The sequence below is a fragment of the Prionailurus bengalensis genome, chromosome E4 (assembly GCF_016509475.1).
Source record: "Prionailurus bengalensis isolate Pbe53 chromosome E4, Fcat_Pben_1.1_paternal_pri, whole genome shotgun sequence".
NCBI classification, from domain to species: domain Eukaryota; kingdom Metazoa; phylum Chordata; class Mammalia; order Carnivora; family Felidae; genus Prionailurus; species Prionailurus bengalensis.
Window position 1 is genome coordinate 21,438,016 of NC_057360.1, and position 19,625 is coordinate 21,457,640.

A 19,625-nucleotide genomic window follows, 5' to 3' on the forward strand; every position below is an offset into this window, starting at 1 on the left:
AGTCAAATTAGGTTAGTAACTTGCATGCCTGGCAAGTTACTGACCTAGGCTTCAAGGGAATTAAGGAGAGCTTATCTAACAATCGACCTCTTGAATTTTAAAGCCTGTGCCTTTTCTCAAGGTCATGGGGGATATACCAGTTTTTAAAAAGGGTTTCTGACGTGGCTCTTTTTTCCAGGGAACTCTCATTTAGATGATGAAAATGCAGAGAATTTCAAAAAGCAAAATAAGAATAACTTCAGAAGAACAGTGACCAAGGAATGGTTAAATGGGTTGGATTGAAGTATAAGATACAATTTAGAGTATAAATCCCTGGTCCAGATGAGAGTGAAAGAAATTATCCTTGTACTCTCATCTCTCATGAAAACTACTGCTCATCTAAAACTTTTGCCATTAGATTCTACATTGTTTCCCATTTTACTTCTGACTTTTAAAAAAAATATTTTTTTAAAAAGTTTATTTATTTGAGAGAGATAGAGACAGTGTGAGTGGGGGCGCGGCAGAGAGCATGAGAGGGAGACAGAATCCCAAGTAAGCAGTGCAGAGCCTGATGCAGGGGCCTGAACTCACAAAACTGTGAGATCATGACCTGAGCTGAAACCAAGAGTCGAACAGTCAACTGACTGAGCCACGCAGGTGTCCTGTCCACTTCCTGGACACCTCTCTTTTCATTTGCTGAGGGCTTGGGCACTGAGCTCACTTTTTTTCCCCATAGTATTTAACTTTTCTCTACTGGCCCATTTTCAGCATGATTTCAAGCAGCTAATTTTTATTCTTGCATCCGTTATCATATTTTTTATTCTTAAAAATATAAAATATACCCCACATTTGCTTCCAATATATTTAACACAATATGGCCAGAACAGACATTTAAAAAAATGTTTTTAAGTTTATTTATTTATCTTGAGAGAGACAGAGACAACACATGAGCAGGGAAGGAGCAGAGAGAAAGGGAGAGAGAGAGAATCCCAAGCAGGCTTCACGTTGTCAGTGCAGAGCCCAATGCAGGGCTTGAACTCATGAAACTGTGAGATCATGACCTGAGCTGAAAATAAGAGTTGGACGCTTAAGCCTCTGAGCCACCCAGGCGTCCCCAGAACAAACATTTTTTAGAATGAAAATTCAATTTGTGATTTATGACAAAAATGCCATCAAATTTTTCCCATTGTATTTCTGATGAAATCTCAACCTCAGCCTTTGTTATATTAGTGTTGGTCCCCCTTCCCCTTTGCTGTCTATTCTCTAACAACACTGGATCTCTTCTAGTTCCTCATAAGCACTCTGTTCTCTCGCTTTCAAAAACTCTACTTGCTCAGCCTGGGACTTCTCACTCTACTCGCCAAGATTTTCTTCCTCAACATCACTGGGCAAGGCAGCCTTCCCTGCCTGCTTCCCAGCTTGACAAACTATAATCTCCATTCTTTCTCCAAATCCCATTCTCAGAGGTAAATCGCCTGTTCCCATATTTTAGCAATCATCTAAAACTTTACCAAATTCATCATCATAATCCTTATCCATCTTTCTTTGTATTTCTACCCCCATAACCCCCAGCCTTTTGAGCGGTGAGATGAACTCGGAAAATGGCTTTTTCCAAGCATGGGGAAAGGATACCGCCAGCAAGTTCATTCAACATTATCCTCAGGCTGCGGTTCACGTTGTTGGAAGCTGTGCTACACCAGTCTCTTTAGCTATTTTCACACATAATAAACACATTTACGGGCATAAGAACTAGAGAAACTGCATTTTTTTAATCCTATAGGCACAATGCCTCAGGGGCAGCTTGTTCAAAGTCTTCACTCAGCACTCTTTTCAAAATAGAATTAAATAGAATTTATTTTAATTCTAAAAATCTGGATGTCATAAGACAGTCATTTTTTCTGACTCCAAGTACTCTCAATTAATGTAAAGTCAAGACAAAACACTATTCCAACAGAAAGCAGAGCACCAGAGCACTGTTGGAAAAGTTATCATTCAAAGATCTAGACAAAGATAACCACATCTGAAAGAGAGAGAGCCCCTGGCTTGTCAGAGGGCTGGAGCAACTAGGTTATGCATTTTCAACAGAAAAGCAAATAAGGACACTTACGCATGTCACCGAAGGCCCCCTTTGTCACTTTGGTGGCACGTAACACCACTACTGTGAACTTGTGGGAATACTGGTGCTCCACCTGGAAACAAATAATAGTAAATTACAAATTAGCTTCCAAGATAGGATCCAAGCAAACTATGCTCGTTGTTTCCTTGAGACTGGTTAAAAACATTCAGGGTGAAGGGAAGTAACATTCATACCAGAAACATCCTTTGATCCCAGGGCTGCTCCTTATTCGATTCTCTCTCTCCTCTCTCCCACCACAGAATTATTGAGAAGTTTAGATCATGCTTTAAAAAATGTCACTACAACTTGACTGCTGGAACTTTTCTGCTGTCAGGTTTACCAAGCTTGAGGGAAAATGTAAATCAGGACTGCAAGCCTTCTAGGAAGACAATCAGGCTTTGTACTGAATGATGAGGAAGCCCTGGCTTAGAGAGGCAAAGTCAGAGCAAGATGTTTGCATTATTCAGATTTGTTTGCTTTTATTGTTACTGTTCAATGAAAGTTTTCTTTGGCAAGACATTTCCAGAGCAGTTTTAAAAATCTTTTGGATCCAAGGCAATGACCGGAAAACTACTTATGTTAATTTTAATGCATTTGTTATAAACCATATGTAACGATGTTAAAATTTTCTATTAGCCCAATAGCTTGTATGCACATAATAAATAATAACTGGTTGAAGATCATTAAATACTTCACCTAACTTGAAAGTAGTCACTAAACAACTCTATCAACCAAAACAGAGTAAGGAAGCAGAAATTCACTAAGTTCTCTGAGCAACTGGAAAGATTACAAAATCTTTATCTGAAGCTCAAGCACATTTCATCTTAGAAGAAGCACACACTTATAAGCTACTCCTATCTTTCCTGACTTTAAACAGACTTGCTTAACACTTTAAAAAGTCCATAACTGATTTTAAAAAGGTAAGATACTGGTAATACTGAAAAATGAGTAATGACAGTCTAAAATCGAGGAGGTAGAAAAAACTATAAAACAGATTCATATATAGGACCAGCAGTAGTGAGATATAGAACCAAAAGTTATATAACATTCAACAGTTTCTGAAGATATCACTCTCTCAATAGAATAATTTATGTTCAGATTTGTAATGTAGCATCAGGAAGAGGTGAAGTCCTGAATGATGAGCATACTTTATTTAAAAAGGCAGAGAAGCATGTAAAATCTTTCAAGATAATTCTTACTCAAGTTTATTATTGAAGAGAAATATCTTCTATAGCCAGAGGTGCCTGAGTAGTCAAAGTTTTATTCTGTATAAATGAAATTATCAATTATAAATTAAATGAATGCTTGTAAAAAAAAAGTGTGTTGCCCTATACAACTGAAAATAACACACACTGACCCTACCAAAAAAAACCCAAAAAACTTCACTGTATTAGTTGGAGACTTCAATACCCCTCTATCAGAAATAGAACCATCAGGCAGCAAATTAGTAAGGACACGTTGGAACTCAACAGCACCATCAGTCAACTAGATATAATTGACATTACGGGCTACTTCATCCAACACCAGAATACACATTCGTAAGCTCATGTTGAACAATCATATGATACATACTCTCAGACCACAATTGAATTAAACTGGCAATCAAAACTGAATGACATCTGGAAAATCACAAAGTACTTGGAGATTAAATAACTCACTTTTAAATAACACATATGCCAAAGAAGAAGTCTCAAGAGAGATTTTTAAATATTTGGAACTAAATGAAAATGAAACTACAACTTATCAAAATTTTGGGGATGCAGCAAAAGTAGTGCTTAGAGGGAAATGAAATAATATGTATTTTGACATACATATTATTTCATATATACATATATTTCAAGTTTTATTTCATGATATGCATATATGAAAAAAGAAAGATCTAAAATCAATCACCTAAGTGTCTACTAGAAACAGAAAAGCAAAAATTAAGTCCAAAGTAAGCAGAAGAAACAGTAAAAATTAGAGCAGGAATGAATAAAATTGACAATGGAAAACCAACAAAGAAAATAATTGACACTAAAAGTTGGTTCTTTGAAAAGAGTAACAAAATTGATAAGCCAGGCTACATAAGAAAAAAAGAGAGCACAAATTATAAATATCATAAATGAATGAGGGAAGTTCACTCCAGATTCTATGGACATTAAAAAGACAATAAAGGAATACTATGAACAACTCCAAGCCCACAATTTAATAACCTAGATGAAATGGACCAGTTCCTTGAAAGACATAATCTACCAAAACTCACACAAATGGAAACAGACAAGATGAATAGGCCTATATGTATAAATAAATTGAATCAATACCCAACCTTCCAAAACAGAAAGCACCAGGCCCAGATGGATTCACTGGTAATTCTACTAAACACTTAAGGAAGAAATTACACCAATACTCTCCAGTCTCTTCCAGAAGACAGAAGCAGAAGATATAGTGCCTAACTCATTTTATGAAGCCAGCATTACCTTGATAACAAACCGGACAGAGACATTACAAGGAAAAAATATAAACCCACTACCAACCGGTATCTATCATAAACATAGATGAAAAAGTTCTCAACAAATTATTAGCAAATAGAATCCAATAATATATACAAGGAAATATAACCACAAGCAAGTGGGATTTACCATAGGTATGCAAGGCTGGTTTAGCATTCAAAAACCAAATAATGTAGTCCATTACATAAACAGGCGAAACAAGAAAAATAACATGATCATATCAACAGCGCAAAGAAATCATTTGACAAAATTCAACACGTATTTAGGATAAAAACTCTCAGCAATCAAAGAATAGATGGGAACTTTCTCAACCTGATAAAGAACATAGGTTTTATTTATATTTATATATAACTAAAGTGAGATTCTGAGAGGTTAATTTCCCAGTATCTCATAGATAGGAAAAGTTAAACTTGAATTAGACTCCATTCTTGCTGTCCCCAATGTCTTCACTCTTTGTACATTCCTTCACTTATACAGAGAATACTACCAAATACCCATACCTTTAGTGAAAAAGGCTGTTTTCATTTATTAAAGTGGTACAGTTATCATCTAGTCTGTCTGGTATACCTGTAGTTGATCTGACGTTCCTCTAGTAACTGAGTTATTTCCTGTATCATTGAGCTGTTTTAATCTGCTTTTATTTCCATTAGCCTCAATTCTGTCTTAACTATAATGAATGAAATACTTGCAAACCATTCATAGGAAATAGGGGACAAATCAACCATTTCTTGGTTCTTATAAGTTAATTTCAGAAACACGATAAATCTTCAGATCACCTGTAAGTTATTTTCAAAACATGAGTGTCAAAATCATGCCCATCTCCTTATAAGAGCTGTAAAGATTATAATATCTGTAAAGTAAATACAAATTCTTTGAGAAAAATGTTTAGTTTTAATCAAGTCCAAATACCTTTTGATAATTCTTTGAAACATCCCGGGGCCAATATCAGTTATAATTTCAAACTAGTATGGACTAGACTAGCTTCCGACTTGGATAGGAGACTTTTGGTTATGTCTCAGGGGTGGTGCCAGAGGAAATGATATTATTGAATCCACAACCAGTGTTCCCTGGAAGAAACTGATGACTCAGCACAATGCTAGTTGGTAGTTGGCAAAAAGAGATGCCATATTTCAATTGAGATGTCAAATATAAGCTCAATACACTGACTCAGCCACCAAGATTAAGCTTTGCCTTCAGGTCTTGGATTACCTTACTTTGAGTGTCTTTTTCATCCCTAATCTTTTCCATCGTGAAAATCATGACCCTTTTTCGTCTCACAATTTCCCGGTCGTTATGAAAATAGCTACTGTATTAAATTCATTCTGGAGAATTATATTAACAACTGTAACTAAAATGGGCATTGGAAACAAGAACCAGTTTGTAAAAAGTCGATTTGATGATTGTTCTAATCTGTTGAAAGTTCTACTGTTATAAAGAACCGAAGAAATAATCATAAAACAAATCTGATGGAAGAGAAGGTACATTCTGCATGCAAATAGTTTTCTTTCTCTACTTAACTGTCATTGCTTAACTTTAAGTTAAACTAAAACCAAAGACTGTTGGTATGATAAAGACTGCGGAATCTCATTACCGAACCCAGAGATTGTCATCACCACAATCAGCAACAGGCAATTTCAAACAGATCTCAGAAATGTTTTTAAAAGAATTGCTGCATTGATGCCATCTAAGAGTGAGGATAGTGTTTTAGATAAGGTACCTATTTTTGGTTTCACTTCCTGGTGTGGAGTTTCATTCTGATGTATTTGAGAGCCACAGGCATTGTGTTACTACTACTCTCTCACATTTTTTAAGAGTGACCAGTTTAACTATTTACAACCTACAATTCTATCTAAACTCTCAGAATTCTCAGTCATGGATTGCTATGTGCACAAATTATCCTAATGCCCCAAACACCCAATTTGTCAACAGAATTTGTTAGTTCTAGTGGAGTTAGATTTTTCTTCATTAAAAGAAAATCATAATCAGAAATCTGATTTGAGTTTCTTCTCCCTCATCAACAAGAAACTTTCCACTTACACAATATGTATGTATATATCAAATACAGTAATAACATATTATACCATAATAAATATGCATATATATGTTTAAAAATTGAAGTATGATATAGGGTTCGTTTTCACTGATGTTAGAAGATTTTAAGTCCTATTTAGTTGGGATTACTGAGACTGTTCTAGCAGAAAACCAGTCTAAAAAAAAATGTGATGGTGACAGCTTACATCTAAAAGACTCACTTAATGCCACATTCACCATAAATTTATAGTGACTATAACATCTTCAAAATACCTAAAATGAATCAGTCACCCGAATCTTTAGCACCTGAATTTTAATTGAGATATAGATTCTGGTCCAATGTCTAATTAAGTAGCTACAGTACCACACACACACACAATTTTTTTAACATCAACTTTTTTCCTACTTCAATACCCCTGAAGAAACGCACACTGTTTTTGGAGTAATGATGGCTGAGCTAAGGCCCATGAGGTAGAGAGGTACACCTTCATTCTCCTGGAGGGGCTCTTTATTTTTTTTTTATCTTTTTAAAAGTTTATTTATTTTGAGAGAGAGAGAGAGTGTGAACAGAGAAGTGACAGAGAGAGGGGGAAAGAAAGGATCCCAAGCAGGCTCCACACTGTCAGTGCAGAGTCAAACGCAGGGCTCCAGCTCACAAACCGTGAGATCATGACCTGAGCTGAAACAGAGTGGGACGCTTAACTGACTGAGCCACCCAGGTGCCCCTCCTTCTCCTGGAGAGGCTCTTTAGAACACATGAAGCACCATCTGCTTGAAAACTTGAAAAGGTTTCCCCACTCTTAAAGATGTTTTGGGTGGCAGAAATACTTATTTGGTTTAGAATTACTGATCTAGGTAATACATCGTGTTCATTCAAATCTAAGGTGTCTTTGCGTGGATGATCTTCAGATGTGTACACGACATCTAGTAGATCCAAACATTTGAAAGTGTAGATATATTTACAGATGCCATTTGGGGTAATTTTATTTTTATTTTATTTTTAGGGACTTTATTTTATTATCTTTATTTTAAGGGACTTCTTAAAAACCTTCTCTTGGTCTTACTGTGTCTTTGTCATTAAGCAGTAAAAGATTCATAACTAAACAATACAAACATAAGTCAAAAGGGTATTTACAATAAATTGCCTTATATTTTCTCAGTTTTTCCTGCCTTGGTTTCCTCATCTGTAAAATGGCAATTATTTCACCAATGACATGGGATTTGTCAAGGGTCCCCTGAAACAAATCCAGGCTCCAACATTAGAATTTCACATAGAGCAATATCGAATGTCAAGTTGGAGGGATAATTTAGCCATCTGCAAAACTCTGTCAAGATCAGACTTTCTCTCTCTTCTGGGGATTATGCAGAAGCACTACCAATTTCAAGTAATGGGGAACTCCACTTGTGATAATGGCAGATTAAACAATCCGGATTACCACTTCCCACAGAAAATAACTGAAAACTGGATAAGGTTTTACAAAGCGGGTAAAGGTTTTCCTAAAAGTAACTGTGACTGATGTTGGGGTATTCAGATTAAACATTACTTCTGGGTGTGTGTGTGTGTGTGTGTGTGTGTGTGTGTGTGTTAGGGTGTTTCCAAATTACATTATCATTTGAATCAGGGGACTCAGAAAAGTAGATTGCTTTCTCCCAGGGTGGGTTGGCATCATCCAATCTGTTGGGGGCCTGAACAAAACAAAAAGAGGAATATGCCTCTTTTCTCCGAGTTTCACTGCTTGAGCTGAAACCCCTCATTTTATCTTTTCCTGGCCTTAGACTGCTATTTATACCATTAGCCCCCTAAGTTCTCCAGCCTCCAGAACTGGACCGAATTAAACCCCCATCTTTCCTGGGTCTCCAGTTTGCAGATGGCAGAATGGGTGACTTCACGGCCTCCATAACCACATGACACAATTCCTCAAAATAAATCTCCATATCTAGATCTATCTGCTATGGTCTGAATATTTGTGTCCCCCAAAATTCATTTGCTGAAATCTTAACCCCTCAAAGATTAGGAGATGGGAGCTTTGGGAGGTATAAGGAACTCTCATGAATGGATTAGCGTCTTTATGAAAGAGAATCTAGACAGATTCCTTGCCTCTTCTACCTTATGAGGACGGAGTGGCTACAAACCAGGAAGAGGGTCCTCACCAAATGCAGCCGTGCTGGCTCCTCAATCTTGGACTTTGCAGCCGCCAGAACTCTGAGCAATAAATTTCTTTTGTTTACAAGCTAAATCCAGACTCTATGTCCTATCGATTCTGTTTCTCTGGAGAACACTGACTAATACAGTAACAAAGAACTAACAATATAGAAAGGCCTTAACTACCAGGAGGGAGATCAAAAGTCAAAGAGCACAGGGGCGCCTGGGTGGCGCAGTCGGTTAAGCGTCCGACTTCAGCCAGGTCACGATCTCATGGTCCGTGAGTTCGAGCCCCGCGTCAGGCTCTGGGCTGATGGTTCAGAGCCTGGAGCCTGTTTCCCATTCTGTGTCTCCCTCTCTCTCTGCCCCTCCCCCATTCATGCTCTGTCTCTCTCTGTCCCAAAAATAAATAAATGTTGAAAAAAAAAATTAAAAAAAAAAAAAAGTCAAAGAGCACAGCAAACCAGAGAGGTAAGCATGGTTTTGCCACAGGGGCATTTGCTGATCCAGAGAGGAGGAGGCTGAGACTAAGCAGGGCACTGACGAAGGATGAGTACCCTAGTAAACCACCCACCCCCCTGTTTTAAGTTGAAACTGCCAGAGACTGCACCATAAGGAATGACTGGTATCAGGGAAAGATTAGAAGCTTATCGCTACCCATCCTTTTTTCACTTTTCTAGAACTTGGTAGTGCTCACATACACAAAATATGCTATTTGCCATAAAAACTATTAGTTTTGCCCAGTGCTAGGCTTTTACAATAGGAATTTTGCCACCTTTATATTTTTGATTTCTCAGTAGCAGTATCTTACCTTCTGAGGTCCCTTGGCTGGAAATGCCTGTGTTTACTGTGTCTAGAGAATACTTTGTACACATATCAACTTACTATTTATAAAAGCCCTGTGAGGCAGACACAGCAGGTACCATTCATACTGTTTTCCACACGAAGCGGCTAAAACTCAGTTGAGGTGCTCATGAGCACGTAACTAAAGACAGGAACCAGCAGTAGAATACTAGTTCTTTGACAACTTACCCAGCCCCCCCCCCCCACAATGTTACCATAATAATCGAGAATAATAGCTTTCCACTTTCTTGGTAAAATTTCCAGTCATCCCACAATAATGTTTTTCAAAGCTCCCTGCATTTAGCAGGCAGTCAAGTCATGCTAGCATACCCATGTGGTTGACTGTCTCTCATGGGAGGACAACCTTAGGTTCTGTGGAAGTGGGACAATGGCCCCCCATTGCTAATAGGTGGTGGGAAGAACTGTGGATTCTTTTTCATTCCAGGAAATGACTCATTTTCAGAGTAAAAAGCTGGAAATTTTTATAAATCTTTTATACTTGATCTATTCTTGTAAAATTGGTCTCCTTGGTCCAAAAGAATTTTAATAAATCCTGGAGACACAAACATCCTTCAGGTTGGAAAGAATCTCACAACTGTAAACATATGGAAACTGAATTCTGCCATAGGTTTATCACTCCATTTTCTACCAAGTTCTTAAAAGCCAGCACTACGGGAAGCAAGAGAACTTGCTGGCTGTCAATTGCTGCATCAGCCTACGGGATTCTCCAACATGTCACTGCATCACAGGGGTGGTGAAAATAAGGCCAATCTTCTGTGCCTTGAGGCAGCCAAAACTGTATTAGCCTGTCTGACACCACTCATTACAAGTTAGCTGACTTAATTTTCCCCATCTTTCCTTTTTACTAAAATTGTTCTGTGTTGAGTATACCCACTTACATATTTTGAAAAGTATCTCGAAAACTAGAGCAGGGAATTTTGTCACTGAAACAATTTACACAGACACACACACATACACACGCAGTCTTTTTCATACATACACAGAAAGAACAAGAAGAAAGAACAAAATTATAAAGCACTTGGGATCCTCTTCCTGTAAAGGGGATATAAGTTGGAATAGTAATTAACTGTCCCACTCTGAAGCTGGGAAAGGTCATGAAAACTGTGATACAGGTATGTGGTTTGCATGCTTCATCATAGGAAATGCCACATAGGTAATGACTATGGCCTAAGTATTTAGCTACTGTTAAAATGAGAGAAAGGATGACAGCAATGAGTTTTAAAATATCTAGATGCAGTTTTATTTTTAAATATACTCTGCCATGTTAAAAGAAGAAACTAGGGGTGCCTGCATGGCTCAGTTTGGTTAATAATCTGACTTCAGCTCAGGTCATGATTTCACAGATCTTGAGTTCGAGCCCCGCATCAAGTTCTGAGCTGACAGGGCAGAGCCTGCTTTGGATTCTCTGTCTCCCACTCTCTCTGCCCCTGCCCACCCCCACTCTCTCTCTCTCCCTCCCTCTCTCTCAAAAAATAAATAAACATTTAAAAAAAGAAGAAGAAGAAACTAAATGGCCAGTTCACAGGTCATCTGACAAGGGACAGGTGAGGACTGTATGACGCTCAGTAATAAAGCCTGGTCAGATTAGGTAGAAGAGTGAAGGTCATTTGAAATAACAATGTTCTCTGAAATGTAGTACACTCCAACCATACTGAACTTCTTTCATTTCCTTAAATGAACTTTCTCATCGCCACACTACCTCATATTTGTTTTTTCCAATCCAGAAAAGTAATTTTCTCCCTCTTCACTTAACTTCTACTAAACTTTCAGGCCTGTGTCACTCCCTCTAGGAATTTCAGAAGGATTCCAATTATTAGTTATTCCCAGAGTTATTAGTTTTATTAGTTTTTTATTTATTTTTTTAGTTATGGTCATTGTCTCTTATCAGAGCCCTTTCTATTTTTTTTTAATTTTTTTTTAACATTTATTTATTTTTGAGACAGAGAGAGATAGAGCATGAACAGGGGAGGGGCAGAGAGGGAGGGAGACACAGAACCTGAAACAGGTTCCAGGCTCTGAGCTGTCAGCACAGAGCCCGACGCGGGGCTCAAACTCACGGACCCCGAGATCATGACCTGAGCCGAAGTCAGCCGCTTAACCGACTGAGCCACCCAGGCGACCCTCAGAGCCCTTTCTAAATATTATGGTTAGCGTGTAAATAAATGTTTGGCATAAGCTCAGTTCAGGGACTCTGTTTGATTCACTTTTGCATCCCCAGTGCCTACTGACAACTGACAGGGAGTGGTACACAATGGGCATTCAATAAATAATGATAAGTGCTCAGAAAAAAAAAAAACTGCGATAGATTTAGAGGTAGAATGAATTGAAAATCCAAATGTTAGGATTCATAATTATTGTTGGTTTTTGTCTCAAGCTCAGGGTTATAGACTTTAACCTTATCTTCCTTCTTCGTTTTCAGTCTCTAGTGCCAAATTTCATGTTTAAGTTGAAGAGTGAACACTTTGGTTAAATTCTCTGAAAGTGATAGAAATTACCCACCACTCTTGAAATGGTAAGGTGAGAATCATTAATCTGTGCATAAGATATAAAAACTCAATTAGTATGAAAAATAACAAAAGGAACCTACCTTCATTGTTGAAATGCATCTACAGAAAATCAGAATTGGGAAAGTAGGAGACTGTTTCAGAAAACAAAGATCATCTCATTTTATGATTTTATTTTATTTTCATGAGTCTTTGAATCAATCATCTCATTTTAAACACTGATTGTATGCCTTTTACAAACACCACACTTTATAAGGAAAAATATAAATTGCAAATAAAAAAGATGCACACACTAATCAAAGAAACCAGAGGGTTCAAATTAATAAAAGACAAAGTAAAATTTAGAACAAGTTATTATTAGAGATAAAAAAGGACCTAATGATAAAACATCAATTAGACAGAAATATATACATTCAGAAGTTATATGAATAACATATCTTCATAATTCATAAAGCAAAAGTTTTAAAATGGAATATACTGTTGTATATGGAACATTGATAAAGAAATTCAGTAAATTCACTGGATCTACAAAAATTGATTCCATTTTGATATAAATGCAACAACTACTTGGAAGATACTCTACCCATAGGGGATACATTCCAAGCAACCCCACATCCCCATCCCACCCCCCACCTCCCACTCCAGCCATGGATGCCTGAAACCATGGATAGTACAAACTCTCTATATACTGTTTTTTTTCTTAAACATATGTCTGTATGATAAAGTTTGTTTATAGATTAGATGCAGTAAGAGATTAACAATAACCAATAATAAAATGGAACAAAATAACAATAAACCGTAATAAAAGTTATGTGAATGTGCTCTCTCTCTCGAAGCGTCTTGTATTGGACTCACCCTCCCGTGATCTTGTGAGATGATAAAATGCCTACGTGATGAGATGAAGTGAGGTGAATGACACAGGCTTTGTGACACAGTGTTAGGCTATTACTGACCTTTTGACAATATATCCGGAGGATCATCTATTTCTGTATAAAAGCTGACCACAGGTCACTGAAACCGCAGGCAAGTGGGGATACTATAAAAGGTTTTCTACTGAAAAATACAATACACTCCAGAGAGACTTAAAGATAATCTAAATAACATTCATCTGGATTAGATTCATGGGTTATTAATGGGTTGGAAGACTCAACAATGTTATCATGTCATCCCTCCCTTCATTGGTCTATAGAATCATTACAGTGCCATTAAAAATTCCAGCAGGTGTGTGTGTGTGTGTGTGTAAACTGACAAACTGATTGCAAAATTTATGTGGAAATGCAGAAGACTGATAATAGCCACGGCAATCTTAAAGAAGAAAAGTTGGAGGATATACACTATCATACAGAAGATACATTTCAAAGCTACAGAAATTCAGATGGACATATAACTGGTATTATATAACGAAGACTAATAGACCAATAGAACAGAATAGAAATCAAGCCACACACATATGGCTGCTTGATTTACAGTAGAGGCACTGCTACCATTCAGTGAGGGGATGATGGTTATCAGGAGACTAGATAGTCTGTAGTATATTCAGATATGAAAATTGAAATGTGAAAGTGTGGAAATTGAAATGTGAAGTGTGAAAGTGTGGAATTCTGCTGCTCACAACAACATGAATGAATCTCACAGATATAACGTTGAATGCAGGTATCTATATGAAGGTCAAAAACAGGCAAAACTTATCTGTGGTAATAGAAGTCAAACATTGGTTACCTTTGTGGGGTTTATTGACTGGAAAGGACATGAACAACTCTTCTGGGTTACCTCTAATGCTGTGTATTTTTATCTGGATGATGGTGGAATATATAGGTTATATATTCATGAGTGAATATATAGGTTAATATCCATCAAGCTGAACAGTTAAGATTTATGCACTTTATTTATGTCACCCCTCAATTGAAAAAAAAAAGACTCCAACAGGAAGAACAGCTTGCAAAGAAAACTAAGAAGGAACCTATTGCAAGAAAATAGGAAACAGAACCAGGGAAATCGGAAACAGAACCACAGAAAATTGAGAAGAGTTTTAGAAAAAGTATGACCAGTACGGGTGGGGGAGTACTGAAGAGTCCATTGAATTCAGAGCCAAAAGAGGCCCTCGATGGATTTTTTTTTTTCCTTTTTGTGAAGTGGGAAAGCTGAGTCCAGTTTTTAATGATTCAGGTTGTGAATGGAGGAGAAGAAAGCACTAGAAAACAACTGTAATATGTTAATCACGGCTACCCAGGCAGGGAAAGAGAGAGAGGATGGTAGCTAGAGAAGGATGTAGAGTAAGAGAACAGTGCTTCATTTTAAGTAATAATAAGGCTGTGGATTATTCCTTAAAATCCATAAAAACTATTTTTAGTCCATATAAACCTAACCTAACTGGATCTCAAGTGTTGAATTCAGCAAAACAATTGCTCCTTTGTTTCTCTGATCAGAAGAGAAGGTGAGTACTTCCAACTGAGTTTGGAAAATACATACTAAAATTTGAAATGACTCAACTCTTTCCTGATAATTAACCACTCACACAAGAGTTGGTTTAACTATACCTACCTAAGGGAAAGTATAGAATGCATTACCCTGGCAGAGCATACCAGAATGTAGCCTTCAATTCAATAATTCTTTTTTCTTCTCTCCACCAATTCATGTGAAGGGTTGAACTTACACAGACTGATAGTTGCTAAGTGGTAACTACATTTTTTTATTGTTCCATGAAAGTTCTGTACTGTTACACACGTTTTGGTATTTTTTCCCCCTCCAAGTACCTCTTACAGTGAAAAAAAAATGAGTTACTTTTATTATGTGTTATAGGAGTTTGTAGTTTATATGAGTTTCATGAAAAGTCCAGGAGTTGCCATAGAGCTTTACTTTATTAGCCAACAGAAGCAATACTCGTGCACAGAAATATATCTGCCTCCCTCCCAGAAAGGATTTATAAACAGTAAATGACTTACTATAATGTGCTGATAAGGATCTATAAATGACATTTTGGTTTCAATTACAGAAAATCTCTTCACACTTCAAAGGTCTTCTCTGGTACTCTAGCTTCTTTAAAACCTACAAAAATAAATAATCATTATTGTCAAGCTTCCTCTTGGATGCGATTCTAAGATTTATATGATGATGAATATGAACCTTAGGAAGTAAAAGTCCACCCAAGGGGACCAGATAGAGTTCCCATTTGTTTATATGACTGAGCGTACACACACAACTTAGGGAAAGGATAAACATATTTTGATAGTACTGTTTAATTTCCATATTTATTTGTTCAAATGTATCCTGTCAGTAATTATTAGGAAAGTCCAGAATTTTTTTTTGCATTTGCCAAGTATTTTATGAGAAATTCATTGAACTTACGAAAAATTAAAATAATTTTTGTAGTGTTTATAACTAAAAAGCCACATCCCATTGTTTGTTTTCTCAATTGGGCCAGTGTTACACAAAATCATGCTAAAAAAGGAACATTTTTTACCTTAGCTATTTGTTAAGAGCTTTAAAAACATTCATGTTGGGGTGCCTGGGTGGCTCAGTTGGTTAAGCCTCCAAGTCTTGATTTCAGCTCAGGTCACGATTTCCTGGTTTGTGAGTTCAAGTCCCACGTCAGGCTCTGTGCTGACAGTGCAGACCCTGCTTGGGATTCTATCTCCCTCTCTTTCTGCCCCTCCCTCATGCACATGTGCATTCTCTCTCTCTCTCAAAAATAAATAAACATTAAAAAATTATAAATATATATTAAATATATAACACATATATGTTATTAATATATATTATATATGTATATATATATTAATGTATAATATGTAACATATGTTATTCATATATAATATTAATATATGTTTATACATATATAACATATATATTAAATATATAACATATATATATTTCACCTTGAATTTCAACTTCAGTGCTGACATTTTTAAAAAAAGTATTCATTCTAAAATACAGTTTAATTTGGAAGCAGGTGAATAAAAAATATTTCAGTGAAAAAATGCTTTCTATGCTTTCTTCTCCTACAATTACTCCATATTATTTAAAATCAAATAAACTATTCAATGAACATTTGTTCTTCCATTATAGATTTTTTTTCCCTTGAGACTATAAAACAATATATATTTATATCTTAGCATTCTATATGTCACATCTAATTTGGAACAGCTTTTCAAATACCTTTGTTATTTATGATTAATATGTACATTCTAAAATGTTTTAATTTCAGAATAAAATTTAAAAATTTTAAAGTGTTTCTTTTCTTTTTAAACATCACATTTTAAAAATTATAAAAAATAGCTCATGCTCAATTTTATGAACATGAACTATGGAAGCAAATAAAGAATAAAGTGTAATCACGATTTTATTTTGATGTGTATCCTTCCAGACTATCTGATGCATAATCATATATTTAGAGTACAAAGGGAAAGAAAGGATTTTAATTTTTTATACAGATGGGATCTCTCATCAAGTGCCCTTGAGTTATTAAACTTACTTCCTTCATCATTTCTTAAGCAAAAAGAATAGCACTTATTTATTCATTCATTTATTTATTTTTAAAGGCTTTATTTTTTCAGGGTAGTTTTAAATTCATAACATAATTGAAATGAAGGTACAGAAATTTCCCCATAAACTCCCTGTCCCCACACATACACAGTCTCTCCCAATACCAATATCTTCCACCACAGTGGGACGATGGTTACAACTGATAATCCTACACTGGCACATCATCATCACCCAGAGACCACATCATGACCTGAGCCAAAGTTGGAAGCTTAACCGACTGAGCCACCCAAGTGTCCCTGATCTTATAATATATTTTCCTGATAAAAATGTAGCCAGCATTTTAAACCAAGATGAAGGCAAACCATCATTCTGATTTTATAAACTACTATAAACTTAATCTTGTATTAGCTTATTTTAAACCAAATACAATTTTTTATAATATTACCCAATCACTAATTGCCTTAGCTGTCTGTTATTTTGGTTGGATCTACTTGCCTTGTCAGTAACTTTCAGATCTTTACTACAGTATCATCTTCCCTGTAAAGCTTTCCCTGACTATATTATTTACTTATTTTTGAGACAGAGAGAGTGCGAGCGAGGGGCGGAGAGAGACAGAGACAGACAGAGAGACAGAGAGACAGAGAGACAGAGAGACAGAGAGAGAAGCAGGGCTCACCCAAAGCAGGGCTCACGAACTGTGAGATCATGACCTGAGCCTGAGTCAGATACTTAGCTGACTGAGCCACCCAGGCACCCCCTGACCGTATTATTTTAAATGGTGGAAACCTTTCTTTTTTTGCCATCTAACATGGATTATCTAGTTTTTTGTCTATTTCCCCTCTCACTTAATTAGGATACAAACTCCATGGAGGCAGATCTTTTATGTATTTTATTTTGTAATACTCCCAGCCCCTACGTAGGTACATATGGCCAATTAATATATATTTGTTGAGTGAACAAATGGATGGATATATTTATATAAGAGAAACAACTTTCAAGACCAGTTATACAAAAACACTGTAGCCAAGTAAAAGTTCATTTTTTTAAATCCACAAATTGCATATTCCTCATCTCTGTCTATATCTTCTGCATCATTTCACTCTCTTAATCCATACTAGGATAAGTTTCTCTTTTCCTGCTTATTATTTCCCCTAATTATCTTCACATTACAAACATCATACAAACATAATTATTTATTTACCACCATACTGTACTGTGCCTCTGATTAGGCTCTAAGTATTCTTACAACTACATTTCATGTTAAAGGAACAACAGCATAAGAAGATACAGGCAACACTCTACTAGGATGACCTGGTATTTATATTTGAATTTGTTATATAGGAAATATGTATATGTATCAGATGGTACGATCCTAACTAGCCCTTCCCACTGTCAGGATTTTCTGAGCTATTTCTAGGACACGTTATTTATTTTTTTTTTAATTTATTAAAAAAAATTTTTTTTTCAACGTTTTTATTTTATTTTTGGGACAGAGAGAGACAGAGCATGAACGGGGGAGGGGCAGAGAGAGAGGGAGACACAGAATCAGAAACAGGCTCCAGGCTCTGAGCCATCAGCCCAGAGCCTGACGCGGGGCTCGAACTCACGGACCGGGAGATCGTAGGACACGTTATTTAAAATGATCATCAATGACTTAATGGCTACTGCTTTCACGCCAATCAAATTCAAGATAGCCTACATCAGGTCCCAAGTCAGAATACAGCTCATACTCTAGAGCTGCTGGTGGAACATATTCTTATGGATGATAGAGCATGGAAATTGCCTGCACTTTTCTTAGTCTAACAATCTATGTTTCCCTTATATCATTACCCCTTAGAAGTGAAGCAATTTCTTAATGGCAATTCTTTTTTCAAGCACATTGATCAGCCACCTGACGCTCCAAGAGCATGAAGTTTTTATGCTGCTGCAGTAGTCATAATCCCTGAGAGATACACCTTCCCCCTCCAGAAGCTGCAAAGTCCATGCAGTTGTACGGTAATGCCAGGGGACTACTATCAGGGATTCAATGCCCAAGGGAAAATCCTATTATTCTCTTCATTGAAGCAGCATAATTTGGTAAAAACACCACTGGATGTGGGATTAGAAAGACCCTGATTCAAACTCCAGTTTCACATTTTAAGACCTGGTGTATTCTGCCACAAATGGGAATAGTACTACCTTCAATGGCGTAGTGAGGATGAATTAAGTATAGTGAAAGGTGCCTGTCCCATAGTAAATACATTCTCAATGCATGCAAACTTTCTTTTTTTAAATTTAAGCTTTTATTTTAATTCCAATGACTTAACATACAATGTTATGTTAGTTTCAGGTGTATTATATAGTGATTCAACAATTCCATACATCACCCAAGGCTCACCACGACATGTGCACTCCTTAATCCCCATAACCTATTTAACTTAACCCTCTGCCTCCTTCCCTTCTTGTAACCATCAGCTTGTTCTCTATAATTAGGATTCTGTTTCTTGGATTGTCTCTCTTTTTTTTCCCTTTGCTCATCTGTTGTGTTTCTTAAATTCCACATATGAGTGAAATCATATGGTATTTGTCTTTTCTCTGACTTATTTCACTTAGTATTATACTCTCTAGTTCCATCCATTTCATTGTAAATTACAAGGTTTCATAGTTGAATAACATTCCATTGTGTAGATGGACACTTGGGCTGTTTCCATATCTTGGCTATTATAAATAATGCTGCAATAAACACAGGGCTGCATGCCTCCCTCTAGTGTTTCTGTATTCCTTGGGTAAATATCTAGTAGTGCCATTGCTGTATCCTAAAGTAGTTCTATTTTTAACTTTTTGACGAACTTCCGTACTGTTTTCCACAGTGGCTGCACCAGTCTGCATTCCCACCAACAGTGCAAGAGGGTTGCTTTTTCTCCACATTTTCACCAACAGCTATTGTTTCTTGTGTTGTTGATTTAAGCCATTCTGACTGGTGTGAGGTGATAATCTCATTGTAGTTTTGATTTACATTTCCCTGATAGTAAGTG

The 19,625-nt window shown here is 36.6% G+C and overlaps 1 protein-coding gene across 3 annotated transcripts in view; it reads right to left on the reverse strand.

The window, feature by feature from the left end:
* Positions 1-19,625, reverse strand: part of PLA2G4A (phospholipase A2 group IVA) — a 166,758-nt gene that overhangs the window by 119,996 nt on the left and 27,137 nt on the right. The window contains exons 2-3 of one of the 3 annotated variants that reach the window (XM_043569009.1): positions 15,072-15,174; positions 2,087-2,168 (exon numbers count right to left, since the gene is read on the reverse strand). In XM_043569009.1, coding sequence (XP_043424944.1) covers positions 2,087-2,168; positions 15,072-15,104 — 115 coding nt within the window. In that variant the 5' untranslated portion in view covers positions 15,105-15,174. Of the gene's footprint in view, positions 1-2,086; positions 2,169-2,289; positions 2,513-15,071; positions 15,175-19,625 lie in introns of those variants that run through there. The other 2 variants (XM_043569010.1, XM_043569011.1) reach the window with 2 other exon arrangements.